General features: G+C 36.8%; 1 protein-coding gene across 1 annotated transcript in view; it reads right to left on the reverse strand.

The window, feature by feature from the left end:
- The window catches only part of KCTD9 (potassium channel tetramerization domain containing 9), an 81,186-nt gene that overhangs the window by 62,346 nt on the left and 6,079 nt on the right, over positions 1-12,761 (reverse strand). Inside the window, exons 2-3 of the mRNA XM_019966379.2 lie at positions 5,427-5,548; positions 2,916-2,959 (exon numbers count right to left, since the gene is read on the reverse strand). Of these exons, the coding sequence (XP_019821938.1) occupies positions 2,916-2,959; positions 5,427-5,548 (166 nt within the window). The remainder of the gene's footprint in view (positions 1-2,915; positions 2,960-5,426; positions 5,549-12,761) is intronic.

Raw genomic sequence — 12,761 nt, forward strand, 5'->3', positions numbered from 1 at the left:
TTATCTTGATAGGGGTTTGGGTTACACAGATGGGTACATTTGTCAACACTCAGTAAGATACACTTAAAATTTATGCATTTTATGCAAGTTTAACTCAAAAATATGTAAAACATATTGAGCTCTAGTTGATCATATGTAGCTGAAATGTTCAGGGGTGAAGTGTATTGATAATGACAATCTCTTTGAAATGCATCAAAAAATAAAATGGACTGGTAGAAACATGGATCATTATGCAACAAAGAATAATGAAGAATAGTAAACTGCTGATGAGTAGAATCTAGGTGATGAGTATATGGATGTTTACGGAAATATTCTAAAAGTAAAATGCTAGGAGGAAACAAGAAAAAGACACAAGTTGGAATACTGCCCAGACAAAACATGATTAAGCATTTTAAGTGTACCATTAGGTGGCATTTAGTGCATTCACAATGTTGTACAACCACCACCACTCCCTAGTTTCAAAGCTTCATCATTATTTAGATTTTGATAGGGGTTACATTCATTCCTAAGCATTTTATTTTTATGCTATTGTAAATTGAACTGTTTAAGTATATATTTTTGGATTGTTCATTGCTAGTATATAGAAATACAACTGATTTTTGTGTGTTGATTTTGACTCTTGGAAGTTTGCTGAATTCATTTATTAGCTCTAACTTCATGTGTGTTTAGGGTTTATCTAAATACAAGATCATGTTATCTGAGAATAGAAATAATTTTACTTCTTGCCTGTTTGATTTGGCTAGAACCTCTAATATAATGTCAATCTGAAGTTGCAAAAGTGGGCATTGTTCCTAATTCTAGTGGAAAAACTTTGTCTTTCACCACTGTGTATGTTGGTAGCTGTGGGTTTTTCATATATGGCCTTTATCATAACAAACTAGAAATAGAAGGAAACTTACTAAGTGTTTTTATTGTGAAAAGATGTGAATTTTGTCAAAAATCTTTCATTGCATCAGTGGAGATATTTTGGGGGTTTTCCTTCATTCTACTAAGGTGACATATCAGATTGATTCCTTTTTGTCTGTTGGCCCATTCTCAAATTCCAGGAATAAATCCCATTTGGTCATAGAGTATAACCCTTTCAATATACTTCTTTGGTTTGCTCATATTTTGCTCAGGATTTTAATGTCAGTATTCATACAGGATATTTGCAATTTTCTTGTAGTGTCTTTGCCTGGCTTTGGTATCAGTGTAAAAGTTTGCAAAATATATTTTCGATGCAAAACAAAATCTTATAATCCTAATTATAAACCAAAGCATGAACCCATGCTTTCCTGGTGGCTCAGCTGGTAAAGAATCCACCTGGAATGTGGGAGACCTGGGTTCAATCCCTGGGTTGGGAAGATCCTCTGGAGAAGGGAATGGCTACCCACTGCAGTATTCTTGCCTGCAGAATTCCAAGGACAGTCCATGGGGTCACAAAGAGTCAGACACAACTGAGTCACTTTCTTGAGGTATTTTATCTATGTTATATATGATATAAAGCTTTCTATAATATAACATTTATTACATATGAATCTTATCCACTAGCTATGTATTTCAAATTTTGTTCACCAAAAAACCTAGTAATGATGATGAACTCCGGAGCAATGAGCCTCCCTAGTACCCAGATTGTGTCTTGAAATGACATTTTCCACTAAAAGATATGAAGGTTTCCAATAATAAAAAACTGATCTGGGTTTAGGACAAGAGAAGTATCAGATGAACATTTTGCTATTCCAGATAGTAAGGAATCTGTAAAAGACCAACAGGTTTGTATAAGAGGAAAACTTCAAGGGATTTCCACTGGTCAAAAGTAAAATAATCTAGGTATCAATAAATGCAGAGGATGAAAACATACCCAATATTTTTAACTCTAAAAGCTCGGAATGATGAAACAAAAAACACTAAATCACTTTTTATTGTTTATTTGTATGCAATGACTCAATCAAGTGACTACTACCTGCCACTCTGTTAGGTTAACAGGTAAAAAAAGATGAGAAAAATTTTTTGTTCACAGCCTTAAGGCAAAGACAGAGAATATGCACTTACTTCTAAGTTGCCATATGATGATCCTAAGAACTACCTCCACTCAATAAACACAAATATTGAGAAGGCTTAAAAAATACTTAAATATTCATAGTGTGATTGTCTGAAACTATGTCAGATACTCATTAAAGAATATTTACCTTATTTAAGCCTCAGGCTCTTTCTTTTGAGATATACACTGTACCTGCTTTCTTCAAAATTAAAGGGTAGTATGTATATATGTGTATGAGTGTGTGTGGTTGATACTGGCATCTTTGACTGATTTTTCTGTTGTGAATGATTGTCAAACATTACTTTTGCAAGCAATCTGTTGTTTAGTTGCTCAGTCATGTCTAATTCTAACTCCAAGACAGTAGCCAACCATGCTCCTCTGTCAGTGGGATTTCCCAGGAAAGAATAGTGGAGTGGGTTGCCATTTCCTTCTCCAGGGGATCTTCCCGACCCAGGCATCGAACCCATGTCTCCTGTACTGTCAAGTGGATTCTTTACCACTGAGCCACCAGGGAAGCCCTCTGCAACCTATACATGCTTAAGAATATGTAACACAAGAGAGAGACTTGGTAACTACTATCAGAGAAAATTTCAAGAAAACAGAGTTCTAAAATCAAACTACCTTATTGTGGCATAATTAATGGATATGTGCACATCTAGAGCATTTTAAAAACACATAAAAGATGAAGTATCCATACTAAAATATGATCATCTAATTTAAGTTAGAAATTTACTTTCACATTCCCCCAACCCCAATGCAGAATCCAAAGAGCTATGAAGAGCTGAATACTGCCACAAGATACTTTTTAATGTTTGGCTTAGTAAAGCCAGGTAAAATATTTGAAATTTCATCTCTATTTTGGCAGACAAAATTGGCTTTTAAGGGAGTCACTTACCAATAAATGGTTCTCCTTCACACACAAACAAAACATCATCATCCCTGGGGAAATCAAAATTTAAAAAGCCACCATCAAAATCCAGAAATCACATTAATTATCTGTTGACTAGAGGGTCTACATTATAGAGAATATTATAGAAGATAGGTTTTGCTATCTATGATGTAAAGAAGTTGACCAAGTTTCTAATGCTTTCTGTTTAAACCCAGGTTACTTCAGCCTCTTCCTGCTCCTAAATTCTATGATCTGATGAGAATGAAATAAGGTTCACTAGACACTTATTTAAAGGGATAAATCTGCCTTGGGTATTTAAAAAAAAAAACACCAAAAGCCACTATTGTGGTAGATCACTGATGAGTTAACTTGATTTACTTATTTAGCAAGCTTTCACCAAAGTAGGTCTCTGTGACTTTCATAAAATTCAAAGTGCTTAACCCTCTGACTTAACTGTTTCTGGATTTAAATTCAAAGAAGATTCTGCACATGAAAGTACTTTTGAAATGGAAATAAAAACAAACCCACTATACAAGTTATGTGAATTCAGCTTTCTCATCAATTGAAAAATATACTGTTATGCTCAAAGGATATGATTAAAACTATAGCCAACTCTTCTTTTTTCACTTTATTTCTGTAACCCTAAAAAAAATTATTAGGGTTTTCTCCCACATCATCAGCTGTTCTTTGCTTTGGTAATGAAATAAACTTTCATATTATATCTTGGAAGAATATAGTTGGAAGTAACACACCTATAAACACTAATACACTATATTTACCTAAATATAACCTATCAAAATAAATACCTAAATATATTTACCTATATAAACAAATAATCCAAACATCTGGATTATCAGTGTTTATCCTCCCCTGCCCCACTTCACCATTAGTATAAATAAATTATCAGAGCTTATATTGTGAACCACAAATTATTAAACAGGTAGATATGATACAACATACATAAATGCTATTTCTTATCCTTTTTAATTGAAGCTTTTAATTGAAGTATAGTTGATGTATAATATTATGTTTCAAGTGTACAATACAGTGATTTGACAATGAAATATATGAAATGATCTCTACAATAAGTCTACCATCTGATGGCTACTCCACAATAAATAACCATCTGTCCCCATACAAAATTATTACAGTATTACTGACTGTATTCTTTGTGGTGCAAATTACACGCCTGTGACTTATCTATTTTGTGTGGAAGTTTATACCTCCTAATCCGAACCTCCTTCCCCTCTGGCAGAGCTCAATTTGAGTTCTAAACAGTACGTATTCTATAGTTCAGAAGGTTTCAGTTATGACCTTCTTCGATTATAACCTATGTTGTAGAAATTTTTAATTCTAAAGTATAAATTATATTTCTAAATAACACATCACAGGAACACAGAACTTTCCTTGGAAGCAGAGTGTGTTTCCTCAGGAGAAATTAAGGTTGATATATCATTCCACAATGTGATAATCCAAAGAAACCAAAGCTGGGAGATAAATACTTAAAAACTAAGAAATTCTCCCAATTTCTTTGGACTTTTAAATCTGTATCTTTTAAGCTTATAACCTTTTCTGCTTGTTCACCATGCCAGTTAATTTTTTAAGGGTAATATAAAAATGTGTTTTCCTCTCATTAATCAGAGTCAACTATTAAACCATATGACCTGGGTAAGTCCTTCTACTTTTCAGATGTTAGTTTCCTCATGCATAAAACAAAGGGGCCAGAAGTGTTTAAAGGCAGTATGTTGTACTGAAATGTTATTCTAAGATGGGTTTAAATGAAAATTAAATTTTGTATACTACCATAATTTAGAGCATCATCTTCACAACATCATGTTTAAAAAGCCCATGCCTTTGGTAACGTGGGTAAAGCAAATACAACTAACTAGCACAGCGACAGTACTTAGTATCTGCTCCCATTCCACCTTCGTTAAGCCGACTCCTGCTCCAAAAGTCTATGATCCCATGAGGATGGAATGAGGTGAACTGGACACTGGTTTTAAAATATGCCTGGCACACTTAAAAAACAAAACCCCAAAACAAACCAACCAAAACCGCTATCATGGTGGATCATGGGTAAGTTAACTATAGTTAACATTCTATCTTACTTTTGGTAAGTCTTCCCCAGAGTAGCTCTCCATGACGCTTATAAAATTCAAAAGCGCTCTTAGGAAATGAATTGAACAATAAGAAGTACCACATAAAGGAGAACAATTAAATTTCTAACATTAATAATTCATGTCTTACTAGATCCATTTCTAGTAATATAAAGAGGTCCTCACAAGCATATATGGACTCTGCAGAAAGACTATGAGTATACTGGAATGTACTCAGGGTTTTCCAGCTGATCAATGCACCCTAAGTCCAAACTATTTAAATTCCAAAGAGCAAATTCCAGTCAATCATTTGCCAAAATCCTGTATTCTTAATAGGGATTAACTACCACTTAAGGGGGATAGCAAAGCATCAAGAAGCTGAGGGTACACTGTAGACAGCTAATAAAAAGGTGAAGGTTACCTGATCAAAGCAATATCATCAATCAGTCCACCTTTCCCATTATACACACTGGTGGCTTTTATGCCGAGTTTATTGCTGGCCACAGAAAGCAAATCAGATAAAGTTCCATATACAGCGACCACCTGTAAACACACCAGATTAATTTGAACAACTTACATAATCAATTTTGTCACTTCCAAATTACAAACCACCACACTATAAATGAGATTTTTTTTTTAAAAATCAGATTATCACATAAAAAGATTTTCAGAGATCCTTAACACATCATTGACCTGAGATGTCATGCTCAGTCACATCCAACTCTTTGTGATTCCGTGGACTGTAGCCCACCAGGCTTCTCTGTCCATGGGATTTCCCAGGCAAGAATATTGGAATGGGCTGCCATTTCCTTTTCCAGGGGATCATCCCAACCCAGGGATCAAACTCGTGTACCCTGCATTGACAGGCACTCCACCTGCGAAGTCTGCCACAGGTGTTAATTTCTGCAAAATTCCCCTGGTCAATAACGTGTTAACAGTCTCTCTCTCCTTTTGATGACTCAAATATTTACTCAGTGCCACAATACTGTTGAAATCTGAAACTAGAGAAATCAGCTCTAACTAAAACCAAACTACTGATACAATCTTATAGTACGTTAAACAGTGCTCCAGTTCTGATCTAAAAGAGACCCACACTTGAATTTAGATTCTGCCATTTCCTAGCTGTCAGCTCAAGAAAAATTGACCTCTTCATGCTTGTGTGGCTTTAAGGAGAAATGAATAGTGTGCACCTGCATCAGAAAGTCATCAGGAGAATGAAATGAATTAATGCATGATCAGAGCTTTGCGAAGTACCTGGGACCTATTAAGTCTTTATGTTGTTGCTTTTACATGACTTCTTTGTTAAATGAATGATTAAAAAAAAAAGAAACTTACTGCTTATTAAAACATTTACCATATCAAGTATCTTATAAACAGTTAACAACTTCCCACTTCATCTAACTTCAATAATTGTATTATTTTATAAAAGCCAGATTTGGACTAAATACAGCACAGGGCTGGGTTACAATGAATTGCTCCATTCTCCTTTAAACCAGGCAGTCTGATACTAGTGCAACATACATGCAACTGCTCATGTAAGAGGTTGAGACTATTCACACGGAGTGAATTTTTGGCTCTGATCCTAACTATACACTTCCAGTGGCTTTGTTGTATAGTTGTATCACTATCAGATCTCTGAGAATTATGAATAAAAAGTAGGTGAGGAGCTGAACCTGAAGCATGACTTGAAACAGACTTCCCATAAAATACTGGATACAGGTGTCATGTGAAATGTGAACCAGAGCTGGTCATTTGTTCACTGGTCACTGGAATATAGTAGACTGAATTTTTTGTTAAGTAAATGAATAATCGAGCACAGGGGGGTTGCCTGCCAATATAGGAGTGCCCAATCTCTCAACAGCACAGTACAGAGATTCCAACTCTTTTATTTTGGATCATAACCTATGAGAAGTGTTGCCAAGTTGTGGCACTTAGGGGAAAGGCTGTAGGCAAACAGTTTAAAAGGAACAAGGTGGATTATTAAAAATAATGTACAATCCAAGTGCTCATAAACACAAGGATAAACAAAACGTGGTATTTTCATACAATGGAATATCATTCAGCTATAAAAAGGAATACAATCTGATACATGCTACAACATAGATGAATCTTGAAAACATTACTCTAAGTGAAATAAACCAGACCAAAAAAAGGGACAAATATCACATGATTCCACTTATTTGAAGTACTTAGAACAGGCAAATTCATAGAGATAGAAAGTAAAAAAACAAAGATGACCTGAGCAGAAGGGGGAATGAAGAGTTACTGCTTAACAGGTACATAGATCCTGATTGGGATGATGCAAAAGTCTTGAAAATAAAAAGTGGTCAGGTTATATACATTGTGAATATACTTAATGCTGATGAAATGTGTTCTCAAAATGGCTCAAATGGCACTTTTATGTTATGTATATTTTACCATAATAAAGAAAATAATCACGCAAAGCACTTGGCATAGTCTTTTGTACACTGCAGTTCAGTTCAGTTGCTCAGTCGTGTCCAACTCTTTGCGACCCCATGAACCACGCAGCACGCCAGGCCTCCCCGTCCATCACCAACTCCCGGAGTCCACCCAAACTCATGTCCATTGAGTTGGTGATGCCAACCAACTATCTCATCCTCCCTCGTCCCCTTCTCCTCCTGCCCTCATCTTTCACAGCATCAGGATCATTCCCAGTGAGTCAACTCTTTGCATCAGGTGGCCAAAGTATTGGAGTTTCAGCTTCAGCATCAGTCCTTCCAATGAACACCCAGGACTGATCTCCTTCAGGATGGACTGGATGGATCTCCTCACAGTCCCTCGCAAGGGACTCTCAGGAGTCTTCTCCAACACAACAGTTCAAAGCATCAATTCTTCGGTGCTCAGCTTTCTTTATAGTCCAACTCTCACATCCATATGTGACCACTGGAAAAACCATAGCCTTGACTAGATGGATCTTTGTTGGCAAAGTAATGTCTCTGCTTTTTAATATGCTGTCTAGGTTGGTCATAACTTTTCTTCCAAGGAGTAAGCGTCTTTTAATTTTATGCCTTTTTTTAAAATTTTATTTTATTTTTAAACTTTACATAATTGTATTAGTTTTGCCAAACATCAAAATGAATCCATCACAGGTATACATGTGCTCCCCCTCCTGAACCCGCCTCCCTCCTCCCTCCCCATACCATCCCTCCAGGTCGTCCCAGTGCACCAGCCCCAAGCATCCAGTATCGTGCATTGAACCTGGACTGGCATCTCATTTCATACATGATATTTTACATGTTTCAATGCCAGTCTCCCAAATCTTCCCACCCTCTCCCTCTCCCACAGAGTCCATAAGACTGTTCCATACATCAGCGTCACTTTTGCTGTCTCGTACACAGGGTTATTGTTATCATCTTTCTAAATTCCATATATATGCATTAGTATACTGTATTGGTGTTTTTCCTTCTGGCTTACTTCACTCTGTATAATAGGCTCCAGTTTCATCCACCTCATTAGAACTGATTCAAATGTATTCTTTTTAATGGCTGAGTAATACTCCATTGTGTATATGTACCACAGCTGCAATCCCCATCTGCAGTGATTTTGGAGCCCAGAAAAATAAAGTCAGCCACTGTTTCCCGTTTCCCCATCTATTTGCCATGAAGTGATGGGACCGGATGCCATGATCTTAGTTTTCTGAATGTTGAGCTTTAAGCCAACTTTTTCACTCTCCCCTTTCACTTTCATCAAGAAGCTCTTTAGTTCTTCTTCACTTTCTGCCATAAGGGTGGTGTCATCTGCATATCTGAGGTTATTGATATTTCTCCTGGCAATCTTGATTCCAGCTTGTGCTTCCTCCAGTCCAGCGTTTCTCATGATGTACTCTGCACAGAAGTTAAATAAGCAGGGTGACAATATACAGCCTTGACGTACTCCTTTTCCTATTTGGAACCAGTCTGTTGTTCCATGTCCAGTTCTAACTGTTGCTTCCTGACCTACATACAGATTTCTCAAGAGGCAGGTCAGGTGGTCTGGTATTCCCATCTCTTTCAGAATTTTCCAGTTTATTGTGATCCACACAGTCCACATAATCAATAAAGCAGAAATAGATGTTTTTCTGGAACTCTCTTCTTTTTTCGATGATCCAGCAGATGTTGGCAATTTGATCTCTGGTTCCTCTGCCTTTTCTAAAACCAGCTTGAACATCAGCAAGTTCACGGTTCACATATTGCTAAAGCCTGGCTTGGAGAATTTTGAGCATCACTCTACTAGCATGTGAGATGAGTGCAATTGTGTGGTAGTTTGAGCATTCTTTGTCATTGCCTTTCTTTGGGATTGGAATGAAAACTGACCTTTTCCAGTCCTGTGGCCACTGCTGAGTTTTCCAAATTTGCTGGCATATTGAGTGCAGCACTTTCACAGAGTCATCTTTCAGGATTTAAAATAGCTCAACTGGTATTCCATCACCTCCACTAGCTTAGTTCGTAGTGATGCTTCCTAAGGCCCAATTGACTTCACATTCCAGGATGTCTGGCTATAGGTGAGTGTGAGTGATCACACCATCATGATTATCTGGGTCGTGAAGATCTTTTTTGTACAGTTCTTTTGTGTATTCTTGCCACCTCTTAATATCTTCTGCTTCTGTTAGGTCCCTACCATTTCTGTCCTTTACTGTGCCCATCTTTACATGAAATGTTCCCTTGGTGTCTCTAATTTCCTTGAAGAGATCTCTAGTCTTTCCCATCTGTTGTTTTCCTCTATTTCTTTGCATTGATTGCTGAGGAAGGCTTTCTTATCTCTCCTTGCTATTCTTTGGAACTCTGCATGCAAATGGGTATATCTTCCCTTGTCTCCTTTGCTTTTCACTTCTCTCCTTTTCACAGCTATTTGTAAGGCCTTCTCAGATACCCGTTTTGCTTTTTTGCATTTCTTTTTCTTGGGGATGCTCTTGATTCCTGTCTCCTGTACAATGTCACAAACCTCCATCCATAGTTCCTCAGGCATTCTATCAGATCTAGTCCCTTAAATCTATTTCTCACTTCCATTGTATTTGATTTAGGGATAAGGGATTTGATTTAGGTCATACCTGAATGGTCTAGTGGTTTTCTCCACTTTCTTCAATTTCATTCTGAATTTGGCAATAAGGAGTTCATGATCCAAGCCACAGTCAGATACCAGTCTTGTTTTTGCTGACTGTATAGAGCTTCTCCATCTTTGGCTGCAAAGAATATATCAATCTGATTTCAGTGTTGACCATCTGGTGACGTCCATGTGTAGAGTCTTCTCCTGTGTTGTTGGAAAAAGGTGTTTGCTATGAACAGTGTGTTCTCTTGGCAGAACTCTTAGCCTTTGCCGGCTTCATTCTGTACTCCAAGGCCAAATCTGCCTGTTACTCCAGGTGTTTCTTGACTTCCTACTTTTGCATTCCAGTCCCCTATAATGAAAAGGACATCTTTTTGGGGTGTTGGTTCTAAAAGGTCTTGTAGGTCTTCGTAGAACCGTTCAACTTCAGCTTCTTCCGTGTTACTGGTTGGTGCATAGTCTTGGATTACCATGATACTGAATGGTTTGCCTTGGAAACGAATAGAGATCATTCTGTCGTTTTTGAGATCGTATCCAAGTACTGCATTCCGGACTCTCTTGTTGACTATGATGGCTACTGTTTCTTCTAAGGGATTCCTGCCCACAGTAGTAGATATAATGGTCATCTGAGTTAAATTCACCCATTTCAGTCCATCTTAGTTTACCGATTCCTAGAATGTCGATGTTTACTCTTGTCATCTTCTGTTTGACCACTTCCAATTTGCCTTGATTCATGGACCTAACACTCCAGGTTCCTATGCAGTAATGCTTTTTACAGCATCGAGCCCTGCTTCCATCACCAGTCCCATTCACAACTGGGTGTTGTTTTTGCTTTGGCTCCATCCCTTCATTCTTTCTGGAGAAAGAATGTACACTGCAGACATGCCATAAATGATTGTATCCTGAAGAAAATATGTCCCTTCTGTTTCATATCATTTTTCACGTTTGCAGCAGAGCCTGTAATTCTGTCATTTCAGACACAAAGTTCCAGAGAAGGAGAAAGATCTAGAAAATTCTTAGTATAACAGCAACTATGACAAGAATGCTGATGACAGAAAGATTTTCCTACTCTCCCCTAGCAGTTCCCAGGCTGTAAAAGTTGTTCTGAATTTGCTTTGGTTGGTCACTTGGCTCTCTGCTTCTTGTGTATCTTCACATGGCTTTATTTTGCCTGACATTATCCCCTCCTTGCCCTAAGATCAACTTTCTCCACCCCATTTCTTTTTACTTCTCTCCCTCAAGCAACATAAAATGATGAAAATTTAATGTATCTCTCTATATAATGCTCCTGAATTTAAATAGTAGAGCATACCATTTTATAAGCTTATTTTTTTTTTCAAAACTACAAATTAAACTGTTTTCTACTTCCATATGATTGACTTGATTTTTTTCTGTGGGTCAGCTGTTTCCTCATGAAAATAAAGGGCACCTACCACATTTGAAAGCCATGCTGTCAAACTTGGAAGTACCTAGCTATGAGAGGCTATTAAATTTTTTACGTTAGTTATTAAAGATCTTGTGTGTTTTTTTTTTTTTTTAAATGTAAGCATTTATCACTACTAACTTCTCTCATAGAACTGCTTTTGCTGCATCTCATACATTTTGGGATGTTGTATTTCCACCTTACCATAATAAAGAAAATAATCAGGCATAATAATTTTTTCTTTTCCATGGAGTTTCCCAGGCAAAGATACTACAGTGGGTTGCCATTTCCTTCTCCAGAGGCTATTTAATTTTATTACAACTAATTACAATAAAAGTTAAGTTCATCAGTTACATCAGCCATATTTCAAGTGATCAGCAGCCACAATGGCTGGTGGTTACCATATTGAACAGCACAGATATGGAAGTTTTCCTTCATCACAGAAGTTCTTTGAATACTACTGTTTCAAAGAGCAGAATAAAATGGAGAACAAAGAACCAGATATATTAATTGTTAAGCTTGACCATGTCACAGCAACTCACGATAACAAAGTAGTAGAGTCCAACTTAAATCCTTTTTGTACAGAAGGTGGAGTAGTTGCCATCTTTCGTTTCCCACTGAAGTAAAATTTCATTATAAGGTAAAAATAAGGTTAAAAAAAGCCACACACCACACAGTTTGGCAATTATAAGGCAATCAAAATACAACAGGTGTTTTTTTTTGTAGGCTGTAGAACTATTAATGAGCACATTCCAGACACAAATTACGTTTGCCTTTATGACTTAAATAAGGCCTAACATAGTACTGAACACAATTTATCATTTGACCAAATTTTTTCTAACATGACTTCCTATCGAGGCTGTAAAGTTTTAATAAAAATTTTTTAGTTTGTAAAAAGTCATTATTTGTTCTGTGAATTTAGGTAACCAACAAGCCCCTGTAATTGTTGAAGAAGTACCTCCCTGTACAACCCACATCTCTTGACACTCTCTCACTCACACACACACACACAATGCAGCCAGTTTAAAAAGAAGGATCCTCTTAAGTGTCACAGTAAGTACGGACTCTGATAAATGGTTTCCTGAATGTCAGATGAAATTTTCATTGCTTTCAGAATGCTGAATGAGGATGCATCTTTTTGTGTGAGTCAATTATATTTAAGTCTTTTCCACGGACATTAGGTAAAAAACAAAGTACACAGCAGAAATGCAATTCTAAAGTAATGTTCATAGAGTTCATGTAACTATGGAAAGTGGTCATTTTTGGATAGTAGAATTACGGTTCACTTAT

This window comes from Bos indicus, chromosome 8 (genome assembly GCF_029378745.1).
Source record: "Bos indicus isolate NIAB-ARS_2022 breed Sahiwal x Tharparkar chromosome 8, NIAB-ARS_B.indTharparkar_mat_pri_1.0, whole genome shotgun sequence".
Taxonomy (NCBI): domain Eukaryota; kingdom Metazoa; phylum Chordata; class Mammalia; order Artiodactyla; family Bovidae; genus Bos; species Bos indicus.